Genomic DNA, 21747 nt, shown 5'->3' with positions numbered 1-21747 from the left:
TTAGAATAATGCATATTGCAAAAAATCGACATATATAGTAAATATTAATCTTAGATCCAAAGAGTAATTATCTTCTTGACTAAAATGATTACCTACGGCAACTTCTTTAATATAAAGTCACATGCTATTACTTTTTACTTTTATTTTTCATCACCTACATACCATATTTAAACCAAAAGCAATTTTAAGAAAAGTGATTAGTCTTTAATAATAAAACGCAAAGGTTAAATAAAGAGGTTACCAAACAGAGAATAAAGGGAGACAGATAAGAAAAGAACCCTCAAAAAAAGTGAAGAAGGGTAAAATGGTAGTTTAGAAAACAACCTTGAAGCCACAAAACACAGATCTCTGTTTGTCTTGACCATGTCACTGTCTAACATTGGCACCTCCAATTGTTTGTCATTTTAAATGTTTTTCCATTTTTACCCTCAACTGTTATTCTCTCTAAATTGCTGAATAAATTGCTGAAATTATTATTTGTCACTCTCACACTGGTTTTGGTTGGAGTTGGTATCCAAAGACAACAAGAACAAAAAACAATAACACAATCTTTGGATCCTTTTTTCTCTTTCACATTTTCTACTTAACGTCCCCCTTTTTTTTTTTTTTTTTTTTGGTTCTATATATAAAAATACTATCTTTTTCTTTCATTGAAGCTATTTTGGCTTGTTTTTTTGATCTTTGATGACCCTTTTGGATTGTTAATCTGATTCTGAACTCTATTGGTGGATTATTAGTTTTAGCTTTGTTGGGTCTTTTTTTGTGACAAAAAAATGAATTCTTCAATGAGGTTGGATTCAGCTGTTTTTCAACTCACACCCACTAGAACAAGGTAATAATAGTTTATTCATTCAATATTCATCAATGGGTTGAATTCATCAATATTTTGTTCAAAACTTTGAACTAGTTAGTGAACAAGTTTGTGTTGTGTGCAATGGTGAAGTTTTTTTTTTTGTGCCTTGGTTAATACTTGTGTATGTGCTGGTTTTGGTGACACTGAAGTTGTTTAAGGATGTTAATGACTTTAGGTTATTTCTTTATTTGGTAAATAGTGGTTTAGAAGATATGTTTTATTTTCAAGTTTGTTGATTTAATTTAATTGGAGCCAAGTAACATGATATGGTTTTTGCAACATTGGTTTTATGTGCAAAGTTTAATACTAAATTTTATGGAAATTTCTGAGCATTTTCCAGTTTGTATTTGGTTAGGGTACTATTTTGTATGTAATCAAATTTGAAGTTTTGTGGATTTCACAATGATGTTGTATGCATGATTGTAAAGTACTAGAATTCAAATTTAGAAAGGGGGCACTAACACTTACGAAGTTAGAAACCGTTGTTTTTTCACTTGTAACTTTAGTTACTGGTTGATTTATGCAAAAGCATGTTCAAAAGATTTACACATTGTCTGTGGACTTGTGGTTTTGATCCATCACTCTCTCTGCCTTTGTATATATCAGGTTTGACTTGATTATAACTGTGCATGGGAAGAAGGAGAAAATTGCCTCAGGCTTGCTCAATCCGTTTCTTTCTCACTTGAAGGCTGCTCAGGATCAGATAGACAAGGGTGGTTATTCAATTGTTCTTGAGCCTGAGGGTGGCAGTGATGCTACATGGTTTACCAAGGGAACTCTTGAAAGGTTTGACTCTTAATATTTTGGTGTTTATTATTGTGTTTAGCAGAGAGCTTCAAAATTGATGTTTCATAAACATTATCATTAGTATTATCGCATGATATAGAATGACATTTTGAAAAGAAAGTGAAATTAAGCATAGAAGTGGTAACTTGTAATAGTTGATTGCAAGACTTTTTTCTTCTTCTTCCGATTATGACAATTTTTCTAGTTCACGTTTTATTCAAAATTAGTTTAGTGTGCTGGACTAATCTTCTATGCTTATATAGGTTTGTTCGCTTTGTAAACACTCCTGAGATATTGGAACGTGTTTATACTACAGAATCTGAAATCTTACAAATTGAAGAGGCAATTGCGATTCAAGGAAATAATTCTATGGGGATTAGCACTGTAAGTAAATATCAAGCATTATTGTATGATTGATTGTCAGCACTTAAAAAGAATGTTTCAGTAATCATGTATTTCTACAGGTGGAAGAAAACCAAGTAAAACATGCAGAAAATACAGAAGGTACATTTGAAAGAACAAGTCTATTTCAAATTATCATTGAGAAAAACTCACTTGTATTAAACAAATATGAGTGTATTTAATGTTCTGCGTAGATTTTCAAGATTTACATATACAACTTACAAAACTTGCTGCTGTGCACAGGTAGGAAGACTCAACATGATACTAATGAGGAGAAAGCGATTGTACTTTACAAGGTTAATAACTTAATAGGTCTTCAATAATACATACCATATTCATTTATTAACTTCATTTATTATTCTAATTGTATGGTTATGTGTCAGCCTGATGCACATCCACCTGAAGCAAATGGACATGCCACATTAGAAGGAAACTCAAAGTAAATTCCGTTTCCTTTACTTCCTCCACTCTTTGACCATCTTTCGTAGTAGAAAATTATAACTTTTAATTTAGTGTCGTCTCTGATTAAATGATATAATCCGACAAGTGTACATTCCATACTTTGCATACTTGAAGTTGTATCAATCAAGTTTCATGCTAGGGTATGCTTATAGAAAATATAGCAAATGTGTTAAAAACCTTTGATGATATAGTACAAAGTTTGACACCTTTTTTTACATCACAGACAATTCTAACTTCTGTTAAGAGTTTTATGGTGAATCTTACATAAGGTTTCTGATAACATGGTATTTACATCTCGAGGTTAATTGGTTATCCACCACTGCATTAAAAGCAATATCTTGGAAGACTATGAGTTTTTGATTTACAATTATTTGAAGATTATTTTCAAATGCAATTGGAATTATTGTCTAATGCGTCTATCACAGCCTAAGTTATTAGGACAAGATTTTCCATGCTGTTATAAATTTTTAATTAAAGTTCTGTTGGACTGAGTTTCTTGTTTCCCACAATTGCACATAACTATGATAAGATAAATATGCTTCTCTTTTCTTAATTTGTTCGTTATTCATAAAGCTTCTTTTGACAGTGTGAAACAGATTGTTAACATATGTTTTCTATTCAATGTTATCACGTATTTTCTCAGAGTTCAGCTTTTGAAAGTCCTAGAAACGCGGAAATCAGTTCTACAGAAAGAGCAAGGCATGGCATTTGCACGCGCTGTTGCTGCTGGTTTTGACATTGACTATATACCTGCGTTGATGTCATTTGCTGAATGCTTTGGAGCATCTCGATTGATGTAAGAGAACTTCTGTTTTTTCATACACCATTTTGACCTTAAATATTGGTTGGTCAAAAGTTGTGTTCTTTCTCCCATTGACCTGTAACATACATCTGACATCTGGACAATCTTACCAATGCTATTCTTTGTCGCTTATCAGGGATGCATCCGCAAAATTTAGAGATCTTTGGAAAAGAAAACACGAAACTGGACAATGGCTTGAAATCGAAGCTGCTGAAATGATGTCCAACCGCCCAGACTTCACTGCATTAAATGGCTCTGGCATTATACTTCCCAATATGGCCTTTGCATCCCCTACTGAATTTGACTCGGAGAACAACGGGAAAGCAAGTTCAGGTACCTGACAATTCCTGAACGTTATGAATTTGTGAACTTGTAAATTTATGGATGATAAATGTCCTGAAAGGATGAATATTGTTGTTTCAAAACAGTGCCATGTGTGGTAACAGAAACGGGAGTGAGTGTTAGGTTGTCAAGAACCAAAACAAAAGTAAATTAAGCGTAACAGAAATGAGGATGGATGTTGCGTTGGATGTGTGGCAAGACTAGACGGGATAGGATTAGAAATGACAACATTAGAGGGAGAACTAGGGTAGCACGTATAGTAGAAAAGATGATGGAAACTAGGCTTAGGTGGTTTGGGCATGTAGAGAGAAGACCTATATAGGTTCTGTAGTAAGGAGAGTAGATCGGATGGAGGGTAGTCAAATCACTAGAGGTAGAGGAAGACCTAGAAAAACTATAAGGGAAACTATTAAGAAAGATCTAGAGATTAATTAGTTGGATATAAATGTGGTATATCATAAAGCATTATGGCGTTGATTGATCCATGTAGCCAACCCCACTTAGTGGGATAAGGCTTGGTTGTTGTTGTAAAACAGTTCCATGTAGGAATGCAAAATGTTGCTTTGATAAAAATGAACTACGATACACGTGACAGGTTTTGAAAGGGGATATATAAGTCTTCGTGTATGGTTACCCGCGATATCTGGCTTATAATTTTCCTCAACTGAGATTTTTAAATGCTGATAGGCACAGTACATCTGCCTTTTTTCTTTGATTATTAGAAATGTGTGTTGAGATTTTTGTTTACTTTTCCAGATGTGCCTCCAATGGACCGTCAAGGCCCCCAAGACAACATGCATGCTCAATTTCCACATCACATGTTCCCTCCTTGGCCTGTTCATTCTCCACCAGGCACTGTACCAGTCTATCCGCCATATCCAGTGCAAGGCATACCCTACTATCAACCATATCCTGGAAGCAGTCCATATATGCAGCCCAATTATCCACCCATGGACGACCCTAGACTAACTCCTGGTCAAAATATGGGTTTAAGAAGGCATTCCATGGATAGTAGACAAAGCAATACGGGATCAGAAACATGTGATGTAGAAGCCTCAAAATCAAGGTTGCATGATGAAGTGGATATGGAGAGGGAAGGTTCGCAGACAGGAGATCGACGGAAGAAGGGTTGCCGGTCGGGTAGACAGAAATCTGGCATGGTGGTTATTAGGAATATCAATTACATAACAAAGACTGAAAACTCCTCTGGCAGTGGATCATATTCAGATTCTGTCTCTGAAACTGATGAAGATATTGATGAACAGGAGCATGCGAAGACTTCAAAAAGGAGAGGATCAAGAAAAGAATCTTTGAAGAAGTTGAGCTCGTCCGATAAGGAAGAAACAGACCATGTGAAGGATGCAGATGGAGGACACTGGCAAGCTTTCCAAAATTGTTTACTGAGAGATGTTGATGAAGATAGACATGCCATTGACCAAGATCAATATGGTATGGAAAAGGTGGATGACAGGAGAAGAAATAAACACGTTTCAGTCAATGATCCTTTAGTTTTGAATGATCGGGAAATGCATCAAGTTCAAGGCAGTCGTACTATAGATGATGCACAATCTTTAGAAGTACATGGAAGAAGCAGTGGTTCAAGGAAGGCTGTTAGTGATGATTTCATTCTTCGTAAACAAGAAAGTCGGTCTGGTAATCCATATCCTTCCTCAGATCTGGAAATCACCGAAAGTGGACAAGGTTATTCAAACGATAATTTGCAAAGGAAGTTGTTTCATGATATGAATGATGATTCCTACATGTTGGAGCATAGATCAATCCTAGTCAATGACGCAGGAAATGCTGAGAGACACATGATCGACATAGACTCTGAGTTCCCAATGGTGCGTCAAGAGAAAGAAAAAACCTCAAACGGGATCGACCGTATGAATAATCAGCTAGATGAATTAAGCATGATGCCTGTACGAGGAGCAGAAGGGGGATCAATGAGTTACGATCCTGCTTTAGACTATGAAATGCAAGCCCAAGCTGGTGGTGCTCTACCAGGTAAAAACAAAGAGGTATTGGCTGATGCTAAACCAGGATCTAAGAGGTTGGATAAGGAGCCAAAATCAAAACTTACTCCAAATAGTTCTGATAAAAGAAAGTCCGTTGGGCCAATAAGGAGAGGGAAGACTTCTAAACTTAGTCCTTTGGAAGAAGCACGGGCACGTGCTGAGAGTTTACGAAACTACAAAGCTGATCTCCAGAAAATGAAGAAAGAGAAGGTACTCATTCCTACTCTCATAACTCCCAGTCTCCCATCCCACTCATGTTTCTATTTCATACAAGTAGCTTAAAATGGATTTGAAACTTGTATACAGAACCTTAACATGCTTTTTAGTTATATTAAATTGAGAAGTCATTTGTTTGTTACACAACACTGTTTTTTCCTTTCTCATATCTAGGAAAAGGAAGCAATTAAACGCATAGAAACTTTGAAGATGGAAAGGCAAAAGAGAATCGCTGCCAAGAGTAGCTCAGTCACTACACAGTCACCCGTGGCATCTCATGCTACCAAGAGACAAGTTCCATCAAAATTTTCACCAAGCTCTCATAAAGGATCAAAATTTAGTGATTCAGAACCAGGACCATCTTCACCCCTTCAAAGATTCCCTGCCAGAACTGCTTCTGTTGGATCTGTTGATTCTTTGAAATCCTCAAAAACCAGCAGATTGAGTACTAGAAGCCCCTTGAATGATAACAAATTAAGCCAATCAGTATCTTCTTTGCCTGAATCTAAGCTAGAGAAGGATGATAGCGCAACCAATACCAAGGTATCTATGGCACGGATTAGAAGATTGTCAGAACCTAAAATGAGTTCCGTTCGTCAGACTTCCTCAGTTAAACCGCTTGGTGCAGGGACAAAATCAAAGACTAAAGCATCTGATGGACCAGAGAGCAAAAAGATTTCTGCTATTGTGAATCATGATAAAAGCAAGATAGCAGCCCTCCCAGAACTGAAAGTTCGAACATCTAAGCCAAGTGAAACAGTCCAAAACATATCATCAGTGAAAGTGAAGACACAGAAGTTGAATGATAACAAGTCTTCAATGAATTCAGAAGGTACTATACTGAAGAAAAGTGAAACTGGAATTTCGTCCAGTAAAGATGATGGAGATGATAATCCTGTCATTGAAAAAACTGTTGTGATGCTTGAGCATGAGAAGCCTTATGCGCCTGCTATTTATACCTCAAAGAAAGAATATGATAGTGATAAAGTGACGGAGAAAACTGAGACAACATCCAATTATGTTGCCATTCGTGCTCCTATTTCACCATTAAGCATGGACACAATGGATAAAGGAACCTCAGAGAGCCAGTCACACCTGCAACCCATATCTACTGAGGTATGTATTCACAACAACTTACATTAACTTCAATGATGATTTAAATACCTTGTTAGCTCATACTCTCGTAGAGTCGTAGGGGAAAGGTGCATGAAAAAACTTGATATTTTGACTATGAGAACAAATGTGCTACTGTCTATTAGCATCCTATGCTAACAAGTGCTTCTGGGCACTTGTTAGCATTTTCCTTTAAATAATTACGGTAAACATGAGTATTGCAAACACAATGTTTTATATTCACGGTCTTGTCTTTCCTATAAACAAATGGCTCACTAGATCACAGAGCAACGTACTTGGTCCCTTATTTGTTCCCGCCTTTTACTTTCTACATTTTCTACAAAAAGAATCTGATTTTTTTTTGAAGGAGAGAAAAAAAAATCTGATTTGTATACTTCAAATATTATGTGTGAAATATACGTCTATCCAATTCTATGATAATTAGAATTTCTATAACATTTGATTTTAAAACTTAAGTGCAAGAAATTTCATTTTGATTTTAGATGTGTTGGTATTGTTTATCCAAATTCTTGATGGATTAGATAACGTCTTAGTTCATCAGCTAATTTTGAATATAATATCTTCCAAAACCAGGTCAAAATGGATAATACAGGAAAAGAACCTTCAATATCATCCAGCAATTGTATTGCTGAGGAAACATATCATGCCCCATATGCTCGAGTTTCTTCCATGGAAGATCCTAGTACAAGAAATAGTGAGTATGGCAAAGCAGCTCCAACAAGTTTAGAAACTGCAGCAATCGGTGCAGACACTGGTAAAGCACGTGTGTCTGACATCAGGAACTCAACACTTGAAAAGATTCCTGAAACAACTGAGAAGCCTCATGCAAAGGAATCGCCGAAAGGGTTCAGACGACTGCTGAAGTTTGGGAAAAAGGGTCATAGCTCAGCCACACGCAACGCGGAATCAGATAATGTCAGCATCGATGGTTCCGAGGCAGATGAGGTTGGAACTAACGGTTCCTCTAATGAAGGTAATTTGCTCTTAAAGTCATTGGCATATTAAAACTAGTATTCTGTAACATTTTCTGACAGTACACTCTCACTTCTAGGACCTCAATTTTTGTACCATGATCCACCAAACACAGCCTTCACATGATTGTTAAGAGCAAACTGTGAGGACTGAGGTCCAATCCATTAGGTTAAAGTTGACATTACTAAATGAGTTTTGAGACTATCCTTCTATATAACAGAATTGTTTCTAGAGTTTTTGTTAACCAAACTAAACTAAGAATATGAAGATTTAAGATTATGACAATAGTGTGCATCTTGTAAAATTACTCCACTTTTTGAATGATTATACTATTGAAAGTATCTTGTGATATATGCATTTACATAAATTCAATGATATTGACAAATTGTTTTGAAGTCCTACTTATTCAATTATTCGGTTTATACTTATTTAATTCTATATATGTATACATAATAAACTGACTATCAAATTTTCCATGTCATCTTCAGTTCATACTTTAAAGAATTTGATCTCTCAAGATGAAACTCCAACTGCCAGCACAACTCAACAAAAGTGTAAGCACTAAATGCATGCTCAATTTACTAATTAGACTTGAATCAACTTTATGTCTATAGTAGTATTACTGATCTGAATATGGATGTTGTTGTTATGCAGCTTCTCGCTCGTTTTCATTGTTATCACCATTTCGAAAGAATAGTGAAAAAAGATAATGATGGCGTGATAGAGTGGATGTTGGTATTGGTAAGGTTGATGCAATCCCAAGCTTAAACCCTTGATTCTTTTTTTTTTGTCTTAAATGTCAGTCAGGAGCAGGAAAAGAGAACTGAGTCATGTATTGCTATAAAATTGATCTTTGTATATTCATCTAACGTTGTTGATATCCACAAGTGATTAAGGATGATGTTTTTTTGTCTCTTCTGTGTTCACTGGAACAAATACTTGAGCATTTTTGTTTTGATCCGACAACACATTTCTTGCAAAACATAATACCATTTTTGTTTTGATCCGACAAACCATTTCTTGCAACACATTTCAATATTTATAATATTGAAAGGTTTTTTTTTTGTTGATAATTTAGGAAAGGAAAAAGTTGGTAACATAAAAACATCTCAAAAACATGTAGCACATAAACCATGCTAATATGAACTTGTATTTTTTTATTTTTTTTTTAAATATGCTTTGGTATTTCAAAATATTCCATTGTAGCTTTTTTTTCTATTCCAAAATAGTTGAAGTCAATTGAATGTATAATCTGAACCATGCAATGTAAATAAATGGCATGAGTATCTATGATCAATAGGGATGTAATAAAGGGTCAATGATGTAAGGAGCAATTTGGAACACAGTTTTCAGTCTATATAGGATACATCCTTTTGGCTACTACCATTAGGAGTGAATATGGTGAAGCTTCAGTCAAAACGAATGATTAAACATGAGATATTGCTTTTGCTCATTCTATTTAAAGCTTCATTTGCTAAGCATTCAGCTGCTTCTTGTGGATCCTCTATGTGACTTATTAGATTCACTGCTTCTTGATTCTTCATCACCTACACATATATTTGGAGATTCATTTACTTCAAAGAATTATTACTATGAAAAATGATATTTTCTTTTTGTTCAGTATTTAAATAAAGAAAAACCAAAAATGAATGCTACTCTAATGGTGCTCTATCTTACCTCCCATATTCCATTGCTTGCTAATATCAAAAATTCAGTATCAGAATCAATACTTTCACTTCTTATGACAAGTTCTGAGCTGCTAGATTGCTTGTTAGCTACTGCATTTCCTGATTCATATGCTAGTATGAGATAAATGAACAAAATATGAGTCCATTTATTGATGAACAACAAAAACATTAACAAAATATATTATGGTTTAACAAAAAGTGAACATTTTATTCCAAAGTCTAATAAATCCAAAGACATGTTTACCATTGGATACCTGAAAATATTCTGCGAGACCAATGTCTTTTGGCTGATTGTTGGTATGTGTCAGTTTTCTGATGAGCCATTCCATCTTTACACACAACAACTCTGTAATTGCCTATATTAGCTATTACAAGTTTTTCTCCATTGATTACCATAACAGATGCTGAACCCATTCTACATGTCTCTTCATATCTGTGTTCTTCTCTCATCTTTGCCCTTACACCTAGATAAGCTCTCTTCATCATTTCTTTGCTTTTTCTCCATATTTGAGCCTAAGAAGCAATAAATTATGATGCATTTAAAAAAAAAAAAATCTTTCATGATAAAGTGACCAATATTTAAAGGAAGCATAGTTTGAAAAAAGAAACCATTTTTAGCAATACCATCATGTTTACTCAAAGTACCTCTTGAAGCTTCTTGGCAAAGAAATAGGATTGCATGTACTTGGTAACCTTGTCTCCAACTAGTGGATCAAAGATTCCAAAATACCACAATTCTGTTTGATCCATTTGCTCTCTCTGTACCACAACTGAATCAAAATCTGAGTAATCAGAACCATCTTTGATCATATGATGCTCCACCACTTGATAACCATGTGTTACTGGTGTCATCCATGAAGGCTTCTTTGCTGGCATGAGCCTTCTCTTCCTTCCTAGAAATCTTAGCAGAAACCTTCTTAACCTAAATGCCTATCCAAATCAGTAGTTAGATTAGCTTTACACTAACACAGACACCAAACACGACACTGATACGTAGTAATAATTTACGAAAATAAAAGTAATTGAAGTAACTACATCTACTGACATATGTTGGACACTAAATACACCATTGATCTATAGTGTCTGAAGAGTTTATGAACGTGTCATAAGTTGTTTCAATAACCTCTCTCAAATAGCCACCAGATAAACTCAAATAAGTAAATCCAGACAGACGCTAAATGTAATGTAATATGGAAATAATGGAGAGAGGACATTGACTTACCTTGAGCTTGAGATGAAGATGTCTGATTCTCATCTTGTTCAATATTGTTTGATCAAAACTTGAAGGAAAAAAAAAACTTATATTTGCAGAAGTTGACTAGAAAAGTTAGTAAAACAAGTATCCTAGATAGAAAATAAGAGAGAACTCAATTTCTTTGGTTTTTGGTAATATATATATAGGTGTTGAGTAAAAAATGGATTGGCCTTTTTTTCTTCTTCCTTGGCACTGGCTACAAAGTTGGTTTAATGGGCACATGCAAAATCTAGAATAATATTGTTCCAAAAGTTAAACTTAGACTCAAAGATATACCCATGGGAGTTCCCAAGCTACTAAATTGAATTAACCATTTAGCTTTAAATTTCAGCTAAGATGACTTTGAATAACAAGTTAAGGTCAAGCTCTACTTATTGAACCAAAAGAAAAAACTGAAATTCAATAAAAACAAAGGAAAATTGCACAAGGTTTGGGATGAAACAAACAGTTTTTTCTTAATGGCAGCATGACATACACCATTTTTATTTTAATATTTTTAAACCAACACTCACGAGTCGCAACCCTTTTGTTAACAAATTTGTACTCAAATCTATTTAAATTATTGCTTATGATCTGATATGAATTTTGGTCCAATCCATGATGTAGGTTTAATTATTGCATATGATCTGAGGTAAATTATTACTCCAATCAATTTGTATGATCATTCTTTCCCCCTTTTAAGGGTTATTCTTTTTGTTTGACGGATTTTATGGGTTATTCTTAAGTTTGTAATTTAGTGTCAACTATTGGGAGATGACTCGGTCACTCGGTTGTAGTTTTTTATTATTATTTTTAATTGATTTGAACTTGTTTCTTACTCTAATATACTCATATCTGTTCTTCATAGTCTACAAAGATTTATAACTTTGATTTATATTTGAACATAAATGCAAACAATACAAAAAAAGTTGAAAATGGGAACAATAGAAGAATAAATAATTGTGAACGGCAGAGGCCATAGAGAAATGACAAATGGCACATAAATATTCACGTCCTTTTAGCTACGCTCCATAGTGTTGAACGCATTATTTTAACTTAAATATTATTAATTTGGTGTCAATACATTAACATTTTCCTTTAGTTTAATAGGCATACATTGTGTTCATATGAGCTTCATACAGTTTATATCAACAATGCATAATACTCCCTCCATCTCTATATATAAACCCCTCCACAATTTGTATATTTGATTATTATTTTATGCAAATATATTTAACATTTTAAATGTGTAAAACAGAAGCTACTGAGGATTGCTGCTTGTTCAATCTACGTTGCCAAAAATTATGGATAATACTTCAGTGACATAATGTCACGGTGACATTAAATCTGGGCCACACAAAGGTTTGTGTTGTGTGGCCCAGATGTGTTGTATGGGTGACATTAAATCTGGGCCACACAAAGGTGTGTGTTGTGTGGCCCAGATTTAATGTCACGGTGACATTATGTCACCAAAGTGCCACCCAAAAATTATATTGTACTGTTTTTTAGCGAATCAAAAGTCAACGGGATTTGTAGAATAAAAAATCTAACATAGACTAGAAGTAATTAGATGCCACCTTTGTCCTTTATTTTACTTTTTTAAATTGAGGCTCAAGATCTTTCATTCATTGATTCATCAATAATACAAGATTTATCAATAATACAAAAAGGATTAGAATGACGATTAGTTATGGATAGAGCTTCTCTAACAAGTTTATAGGCAACACCATTTGTTAGATTCCGGATAAAAGTTACTCCAAAATATTGTCAAATGGAAATAAGATTTGCTTAAAATAAAATTAGATACATTTAAATAGCAAGATCATATAAATAGGAGTATCATATAGTAACTTGTAAATAGGGGATAAAAAATACTTTAGTTTTTTTTTTTTACAGCAGTAAGTTTCATTTTTTTTTTTTTTTACAGCAGTAAGTTTCATTTACTCTAAAGTTAAAATAAGGATAGCACAATCAAAAGGATCATGAGTTGGGGGTATTACATCCATATTTTAAAATCAATATTGTTTATCAAGATAACTGGATACATGCTAACATACATATAGAAATTTATGAAGGCGTTAACAAACAAAAATTCTAATGTTAAAAACTAGACTAATTTCTTCTATGACCAAATGTCAAAATAATGTGAGATCCAAATTCTTTAACTCCATCCAACCACGTAAAAGAAAATATTTACATGTGTTTGCTCAAATCGACTAGTGATTCCAAGTCGACACCAATTTGACCACATGACATGTTGACATTTGTAGTTATCTTTTTTATTGCTTTTAAGCCTACATAAAAAATCTCAAACTTATAGTTCAAACACGCTGTTTAACCATATGTCTATCATTTTCTCTCTTATTCAACAAGATCAATGCACTATGTAACAATAAGATCAAAAGAAGATGTATCATGCTCAGGGGCGGATCTCTGTTGAGACCCCCAGGTGCCATGGCAACCCCCAACATTGCTATATATATGATATTAGGCATAATTATATCATGAATTTCCATTGGTTGCAGTGGAAGGGGTGCCGATCTTTCATTGAAATTATTGAAATTGCGCAGGTTTGAGTCCTGCCTGCCTCCGTAGTTTTTAATATTTCTTATTTCTTCCTCAACTGTAATTTTTATATTTTATTCAAAAAAAATTATTCAAAAAAAAAGGTTCCTGTGGGGAATCAAACCAGCTCTCACAGGCCACAATCAAAAGAGACCAACCACTGGACTGTTGGTTGCTCATTGATTTTTCATGATACTGTTTAATATATATTACATACAATTTTGGTACCCCCAAGAAATTTATTCAAGATCCGCCACTGATCATGCTTAGAGTGGTCAATACTATCTATTATATATATGAGAAAACAAATGCCTACCAAAATTCTACAACTGTCCCTGACCCAATAATTTTTTACATGTCTATTTTCACTTTTCACAAGGGGTAAAAATGGATATTCATGTTCCAAGATTGAATCTCATGCTTTTTACCAATATCGGACTTCCATACCCTTATCCTAAACTCAATTTTATATCTAACACAAAGGGTAGATATGATATTTTGGTATAGGAACCCACTTTTCTGATTGAACACTATTGATATAGTCTATTAACCATGGGTCTGCCAAGAATGCAAGCTTTTATCCAACATTTTACTATTCACCAATTTCAAATTTCAAAATTCATTCATTCACTTTATATTCCCTCTTATACCTTCTTTCTAAAAAAAAATCTGCATTTCTCTACTCTCTCCTCATCTTGAACTATAACATAATTTTGGCTTTCTCTAATTTTTATCTCTCTCTCTTTCTCAATGTTTATATCTATTTCTTCTTCTTCTTCTTCACATGTTATTGCTTTATATTCTTATATTTTCTATAATTAATTATTGTTATGAATAGATTACATATTGATGTTGATTGCATTATTTTCTTTATGTTTGAAGTTTAAGATGAAGACAGTGATGAAAATAGTGAGCAGCTTGAAGCTTTTTTCTTTAACTTCATCAAAATGACAAATTATCATCAAGGTATGCTAAATAATTTTTGTTTTTTTATTCTACTATGTCTGAACATATCAGAATATATACTCCTATTTTTTTATTACAAACTTTATACAATTTTATTAGAATACACTTTATACTATTATTGTTAAATCATAAATTTTACTAATCTTTTTTATCTTAGAAAATAACATAATCTTCTTGCATTTGTCAAATTAATATTCTTCTTTAAACATGATAAGAGGAGAGATGGATATTGTTGACTGTAAAAGACAAATCAAATATAATTATTTTTTAATGTCTCTAATTAAGTAAATCACACTCTAAATCATGTAAGAGATTCCTATCAAATTTACATTCAAGCATGACAAAATATAAAAATTTCTGCATTAAAAAAATACACAAAAATACAAACAAATAAAAAAAAATGCAGATCCAAAGAAAAAAAAATAGTTTATTTCTCAGCTATCAACTATGTTACTTTCTTTTTTCTTACACAACTTTATTTTGATCAAAAGTGTTTTCTAACATTTCATTGATTTAATTTGCACAAAACCTATGTTTTTCTTTTTTACAAAAATTCATGTTGTTTTGTTAAATCATGCTCACAAAACAAACTTATAAAACCATTAAAAATTATTCTTTTTGATTAGCAAACAACAAAAATAACAGATCCATACAAAAAATTCTTTTTTTTTTCATCAAAACAAAAAAAAAAATTCTTTTTACTAAACAAAGAAAAATATTACAGATCCATACAAATTTAGATATATATCAGATCCAAAAAATATAAACAGATTCATTAATCTAAAAACATAATCATATATATAGAAACATGATTCAAGAGAGAAAATATTGTGCTGCATGTAAAATTGTAAAAAAAAAAAAAATTAGATCTAATCTTATCATTTGATTGTTGTTGTTGTTTCAAGTATGACAGTAGTGGAGAATAGAATATCTCGTCCTCATCATGACATGAAGACCTACCAGCAACATAAAGAGATGAATTTGATGCACTACGAATTCCGGCATAGTGGAGCCGACTTCTGGCATGGTGGTTGCCGACGAAGTTGCTCCGATGGTCATTTTTTGTGATTGCTGGTGTGGTGGTTAGCATGAACAGGATGATTGAATTTACTTTTCAAGGGATATCCCACTGTGGGTGGACAATATGAGAGAACATGGAAGAATTCAAAAATTAAATAGTGAGTTTTGTAGAGGACAATGAGATGATTAGAATGGTAGTTTTGGTTTTGCTGAACAGTGGTCGGAATTTGTTGAAAATGAAGAGAGAAGGTGGACTGATGGTAGTTTGTATGGATGAGAAAAAAAAAATGAGATCCAATAAAAGAGAGAAATAGGTGTTGTTGTGTGGAGATAGAGAGAGAACGCGATAGAGAGACAGATAACACTTCCTTTTTTTTAGTTTTTTAATTAATAAATAACTAAATAAATATAATAAACCCCTTTTATGATTCTTTAAAAAAAAAAACATTTTTGACCATAATGATGATGATAAAAACGTGTGGTGAATGGTGAGTTCAAAAGACAGGTGTAATAGATGATAAAAACTGGTAGATGTGTATAATTCAATAATTAACATAAGTATTGAATGATGGAAAAACAAATTAAAAACAATGTACAAAATAACAACTACTATTATTTTAGTTGATAGTAAAGATCCAATTTAATCTGTACCAAAAAAAAAAAAAGATCCAATTTAATCCTTTATAATTTTTATGCGAACTAATTCAATCCTTGACAAAAATTAAATCCAAATTACTGCATAATATTATTGAGAAATTAGTCCATAAATTATTGTATTAGAACGACTTATAATAGAGACTAAGTCAGTTTTGAGGATTAATTATGATATTTGTTAATAAAATAAACTGAGAGTTTATAAAAATACTATATCAATTTTTTTATAGAAAAAACTCCATATAAAATTTTAACTACCAAAATTATCCAAACAGTGTATAATTGATACTTAAAGTGTATTCATAAATATTAATACTAATTTTTTAAGATATATCAATACAAATATATGGAAGGATAAGTATGTGTGTGTGTATATATATTAACAATAACTTGATCGCATCTTCAGCACAAGACGTGCCTAAAGAAAACGACTGGAGTTACACAAAAAGTCCTCAAAATGATCTATGAGTTTATAAAAATACTATATCAAAAAAAAAAACTCAATAAAAAATTTTCGCTGCCAAAATTATTCAAAGAGGGTATAAATTGATATACATGACCCAATTTGAACACTAATTTAATATATACATATGCATAAGAAACTTAGAACGTCAAAGTTATTGTGTTGCCCTAACATAATACTTTGGTTTGCTTTAATAACTCAGTTTTGAGGATTAATTTTGATATTTGCTAATAAAATGAACTGAGAGTTTATAAAAATACTATATAAAAAAAAACTCCATATAAAATTTTCACTATCAAGATTATCCAAAGAATGTATAATTCATACACGGGATTCAACTTGAACACTAATATAATGTATACATATAAATAAGAAACTCAAAGAATGCCAAAGTTATTGTGTTGTCCTAACCTAATGCTTTGGTTTGCTTTTGAGGATTAATTATGATATTTGCTAATAAGATGAACTAAGAGTTTATAAAAATACTATATATAAAAAACCTTCATATAAAATTTCCACTACAAAAAATCATGTAAAGAGTGTATAATTGATACAAGGGACGCAATTTGATCATTGAACTAATGGTCCTAACCTAATACTTTGGTTTGCTTTTGAGGATTAATTATGATATTTGCTAATAAGATGAACTAAGAGTTTATAAAAATACTATATATAAAAAAACTTCATATAAAATTTCCACTACAAAAAATCATGTAAAGAGTGTATAATTGATACAAGGGACGCAATATGATCATTGAACTAATGTATACAAATACATAAAAAAAACTCAACGTCTGCCAAACATATTGTATTCTCCTTGCCTAATACTTATGTTCATTTCGATAACTCAGTTTTGAGGGTTAATTATGATATTTGCTCATAAAATGAACTATGAGTTTCTAAAAAAACCTTTTCGAAAATAAAAAAATAAAAAATAAACTCCATATCAAATTTCCACTACCAAAATTATCCATAAAGTGTATAATTGATACACGTGATCCAATTTGAACACTAATTTAATGTATACATATACGTAAGAAACTTAACGACTGCCTAAATTATTGTATTGTCCTAACCTAATACTTTGGTTCGCTTTGATAACTCACTTGAGGATTAATTCTGATATTTTCTAATAAAATAAACTAAGGGTTTATAAAAATACTATATATAAAAAAACTTCATATAAAATTTCCACTACAAAAAATCATGTAAAGAGTGTATAATTGATACAAGGGACGCAATATGATCATTGAACTAATGTATACAAATACATAAAAAAAACTCAACGTCTGCCAAACATATTGTATTCTCCTTGCCTAATACTTCTGTTTACTTCGATAACTTAGTTTTGAGGGTTAATTATGATATTTGCTCATAAAATGAACTATGAGTTTCTAAAAATACATTTTCAAAATAAAATAAAATAAATAAATTCCATATCAAATTTCCACTACCAAAATTATCCATTGAGTGTATAATTGATACACGGGAGCCAATTTGAACACTAATCTAATATATACATATACGCAAAAAACTTAACGACTTTCAAAGTTATTGTATTGTCATAACCTAATACTTTGGTTCACTTTGATAACCCACTTGAGGATTAATTCTGATATTTTCTAATAAAATAAACTAATAGTTTATAAAAATACTATATATAAAAAACTTCGTATAAAATTTTGACTACCAAAATTATCCAAAGCGTGTATAATTGATACACGAGACCGAATTTGAACATTAATCTAATGTATACATATACATAAGAAACTTAACAACAGCCAATGTTATTGTATTGTCTTTGTCTAATACTTTGGTTTGCCTTGATAACTCGATTTTAAAAATTAATTCTGATATTTGCTAATAAAATAAATTAAAATTTTATAAAAAATACTATATCGAAGTTTTTTTTTAATACTCCATTCAACATTTCCACTACGGAAATTGCCCAAAGTGAGTATAATTGATACACGCGACTCAAAATTACTCACCTATTATAATATACTAATTTTGTCACTATATAATTAGTTAAAATTAGTGACAAATGATAAAGATGAAAAACAATTATAAATTTTTTATACCATTATTTACTATTATATTTGTTCTTGCTGACACACGTTTCGCCGCGCGGCGCAGCCGCGCTACCCGTGCTCAGCACGGGTATCTCGACTAGTTAGCTATCAACCTCAAAAAAGAACATTGTGAAAACCCAGCTTATGATCTTACTGAAGAGCTCTAAAATACTACATACCTTCCCCTCTGTTGTAACGAGACATAAAGAAACTCTCTTAAGAAAACCGCCAAGTGAATTAACACTCTTCCAGCTACATGAATGAATATACCAAAGTTCACTTCATCAACAATGCAAAACACAGAGTACTTAGTAGTAGTCAGTACCATTATTGGCACGTCACCTGCACTAGAGCATGGACTAAACATGCAAGTTACTGGTGGATACTTCAACTCCACAGTTACACTGCCATGCTTCTCACAGTGGAGAAGATGACAAAGGTTCTTATTTAGAAAATAGTATTTGTGATCCTCTCTAGTTTTTAAATCTCTATTTTTTAACTGAATCTCTCTGGGATTTACTAGTCAAAACCTCCATAATTTACGAACCTTAATTTGCACTTTTGGTGTTATATCAAGATAGTAAGATTGCAAAACTGAAGCACTCAAAAAATAAAAAAGGCCAGTAATTCTTGCAAGTTCACATTTTGTTTGGATACAATAAAGATTGAGCACACTAAGTTCTTGCTCTGCACTAAACATATGTATTTTATAAATGTTTGTACTTTGTAGATATTCGATATACAACTTTAGGTTAAGAACGTTTTGAATGCCCTGTGTAGACCCTAGAAAACCATTGAATCTAAAGTAAGTTTAAATCATAACACGGCAACGTATACATCTTTTCAGTGTAGTTCAGCACTGCATACGAATATCAACAATGTTCATGGGCAATAACATTTCTTTGGCCATTTATGAATATAACACTAGCTTATGCATATCATGGTTGGCAACACTTTTTTCACCAGAATGTCCACAAGGGACATTCATACAATGTTTACAGGAGCTATTGATGTACAGCAGAAGCTGCAAGACTGTTAACATGTAACTTACGGGCATATAAATATGCTGAATTGTCCTAGACTTGGGGAGCAAAGAACAATTTAATAGAAACCCACTCTCTCTGCCTTGAGGGTAACAAGTGTTGGAGAACTTGAGTATTGCAACATTTGTAATGGTATGATACCAAGTCATGAATCGGAGTTGTATACTTGTATCAAAGCTAATTTACAAGTAAAATGAAGATGCCATTTGAAACTTCTAACAGATTTTAAATGAGAACATAACCAACATTAAAAAATATGCAAACCTAATACGAATAAAACCTCTAGCTCTTTCTTGCTTGATTATATATTATCAAAAGACCGACATTAAAAAATATGCAATCAAAAGCATAAATGGAAAACTGAGTACTAAAATAAATCTCATAAATAGAAGGAAATCAACAACAAAATTTGAAAATTGTATCATCATGAAGTAATGCCTAAGCTGCGGTCTTCCTCAGCTTAGCAAGTTCTTGCCTAACAACACCAGCCCTCTGCACAAATTGAAATTTAAGAACATCAATACAACATCAGAATCAGAATTAATACAACCTAGACACAATTTGAAAAACAAAATCAAACCCTACATACTCAACTAAGGGCCTGTTTGGATTAGCTTATTTTAGCTTATAAACAGCCAAAAGCATGTAAGACTGTCTGTGAGTACTTATGTGTGGCATGTTCAAAAGTTGTTTTAACAGTTCATTTGATAAGTTCTCCAAATTTTATGATAAAAGATTAAGGGTCTGTTTGGATTGGCTTCTTTTTGAGGTTATTCAAATAAATAAGCTTTTATGTATTATTCATGAGCTTGTCAAGTTTGTCTATGAAAAAACGGCTTATGGAGATACAATGTTTGTTAGGGAGAACTTATGAATTAACATAAGAGCTTATTTATTTACATAAGCTACTTCTCATAACCCAATTCAAGCGGGCCCTAAAGCTTATAGAAATACAATTTGATTCATCTTATCTTGTGCAACAGAAACAGTTCATCCATAACAGCTTATATAATAACCCCACTTACACTATAAAATGCAAATTAAGTTATTTATCCAAACAAGGCCCAACTTAAGAGCATTTCACAACAGCTTCTATAATAGCCACTTGAACTACAAGCTGCAAATTAAGTTGTCTATCCAAGCAGGGCCCTAACTTAAAATCATTTCACAACAGAAAACAAAAAACAGCAACTAAAATTATACCTTAATCTTGGCCAACATAATCTTGAACCTATCAAAATCATTAAGGGCAGCCCTCCTCTTCTTAACAATCAATTTCCTTCCCCAGGAGCTCTTCTCCCACTTGTTATTCACATCTATCAAATTCAAACAAAACCAATTACCACAATTAAAATCCAATTTCAACAAAAAAAAGCTAAAAACAACTTAAGAAAACATAAAAAAAAAACAAAAATAAATATATAGATAGGTTAATAGAAAATCTACCTGCAGCTTCCATAGCCTTGACGAGATCCTTCTTCTTAGGAACTCTCTTGATATCAATCTTGATATCAGTTAGGGACAGTCTCTTGAAATTGATTGGGGCTCTCTCCATATCAGGTGCATCAACAAGAGCCTGCAAAACAAACAAATCACAAACATTTTTGAGAAATTACGCAAATGGGCTAGGTTGAAAATGGAAAAAGATTGGAAATTTGAAAATGGGTTACCCTAGTTTGGTCGATAACATCAACGATAACAACGAGCTTGCCATAATCTGGACCATAGTTGACAAGTGCAACTCTTCCGATCTCAACAAACCTCTTGAACGGCTGAACAAAGAACACACAGTGAGATTAGAGAAAGATTAAGAAATGGAATTGAGACAAAGATGAACAGAGAAATGTGATTCACCATTTTCGATTTTCTGAGGCACTCGCAGCTGAAACAAAGGTTAGAAGAGTGTTGTCAAAATTAGGGTTTTTGTGATGTTTTATAAAGAGGGGCATTGGAATGGGCCTTTGTTCGGGTATGGGCCCAAAATAAAGAAAAGCTATTATTGTCTTAGAAATTTTCTACTCTCCCCACCTCATCTTTACTTATACAACAAATCTA

The 21747-nt window shown here is 32.5% G+C and overlaps 3 protein-coding genes and 1 long non-coding RNA gene across 6 annotated transcripts; 2 read left to right on the top strand and 2 right to left on the bottom strand.

Annotated features, from left to right (window-relative positions):
* The first annotated feature begins 488 nt into the window (after positions 1 to 488).
* On the top strand, positions 489 to 8900 carry LOC146956750 (COP1-interacting protein-like protein). The gene is made up of 13 exons (XM_085731219.1): positions 489 to 832; positions 1460 to 1639; positions 1903 to 2023; positions 2104 to 2143; positions 2285 to 2337; positions 2425 to 2480; positions 3147 to 3299; positions 3442 to 3638; positions 4404 to 5875; positions 6056 to 6997; positions 7589 to 7988; positions 8476 to 8541; positions 8642 to 8900. Exons 1-13 carry the CDS (start codon positions 774 to 776, stop codon positions 8695 to 8697), a joined length of 3795 nt encoding a protein of 1264 aa, XP_085587345.1. The 5' UTR covers positions 489 to 773; the 3' UTR covers positions 8698 to 8900.
* A 224-nt stretch (positions 8901 to 9124) lies between these two features.
* Positions 9125 to 11553, bottom strand: LOC146956749 (Protein phosphatase 2C family protein). Of its 3 annotated transcripts, none has more exons than XM_085731221.1 (5): positions 10898 to 11553; positions 10321 to 10605; positions 9930 to 10188; positions 9665 to 9786; positions 9125 to 9534 (listed from the first exon to the last, which is right to left on the bottom strand). In XM_085731221.1, exons 1-5 carry the CDS (start codon positions 10928 to 10930, stop codon positions 9397 to 9399), a joined length of 837 nt encoding a protein of 278 aa, XP_085587347.1. In that variant the 5' UTR covers positions 10931 to 11553; the 3' UTR covers positions 9125 to 9396. The 3 variants fall into 3 exon arrangements, with proteins under 3 accessions (XP_085587347.1, XP_085587349.1, XP_085587348.1); XM_085731223.1 differs by lacking the exon at positions 10898 to 11553 and adding an exon at positions 10743 to 10855; XM_085731222.1 differs by having other exon boundaries at positions 9276 to 9534; positions 9665 to 9774; positions 10898 to 11050.
* Positions 11554 to 14303: 2750 nt separating this feature from the next.
* Positions 14304 to 15674, top strand: LOC146956748 (uncharacterized). Its single transcript, XR_015020850.1, has 2 exons — positions 14304 to 14440; positions 15346 to 15674. It is a non-coding gene; the product is annotated as an uncharacterized LOC146956748 (long non-coding RNA).
* A 4286-nt stretch (positions 15675 to 19960) lies between these two features.
* Positions 19961 to 21599, bottom strand: LOC146956747 (large ribosomal subunit protein eL14-like). The gene is made up of 5 exons (XM_085731212.1): positions 21547 to 21599; positions 21363 to 21464; positions 21139 to 21268; positions 20896 to 21008; positions 19961 to 20184 (listed from the first exon to the last, which is right to left on the bottom strand). The coding sequence occupies exons 1-5, from the start codon at positions 21547 to 21549 to the stop codon at positions 20131 to 20133; spliced, it is 402 nt and encodes a 133-aa protein (XP_085587338.1). The 5' UTR covers positions 21550 to 21599; the 3' UTR covers positions 19961 to 20130.
* Positions 21600 to 21747: the final 148 nt, after the last annotated feature.

The sequence above is a fragment of the Medicago sativa genome, chromosome 1 (genome assembly GCF_051527215.1).
Source record: "Medicago sativa cultivar Bolivia chromosome 1, Bolivia_mono, whole genome shotgun sequence".
NCBI classification, from domain to species: Eukaryota; Viridiplantae; Streptophyta; class Magnoliopsida; order Fabales; family Fabaceae; genus Medicago; species Medicago sativa.
This window is presented reverse-complemented; position numbering and strand designations above follow the sequence as displayed.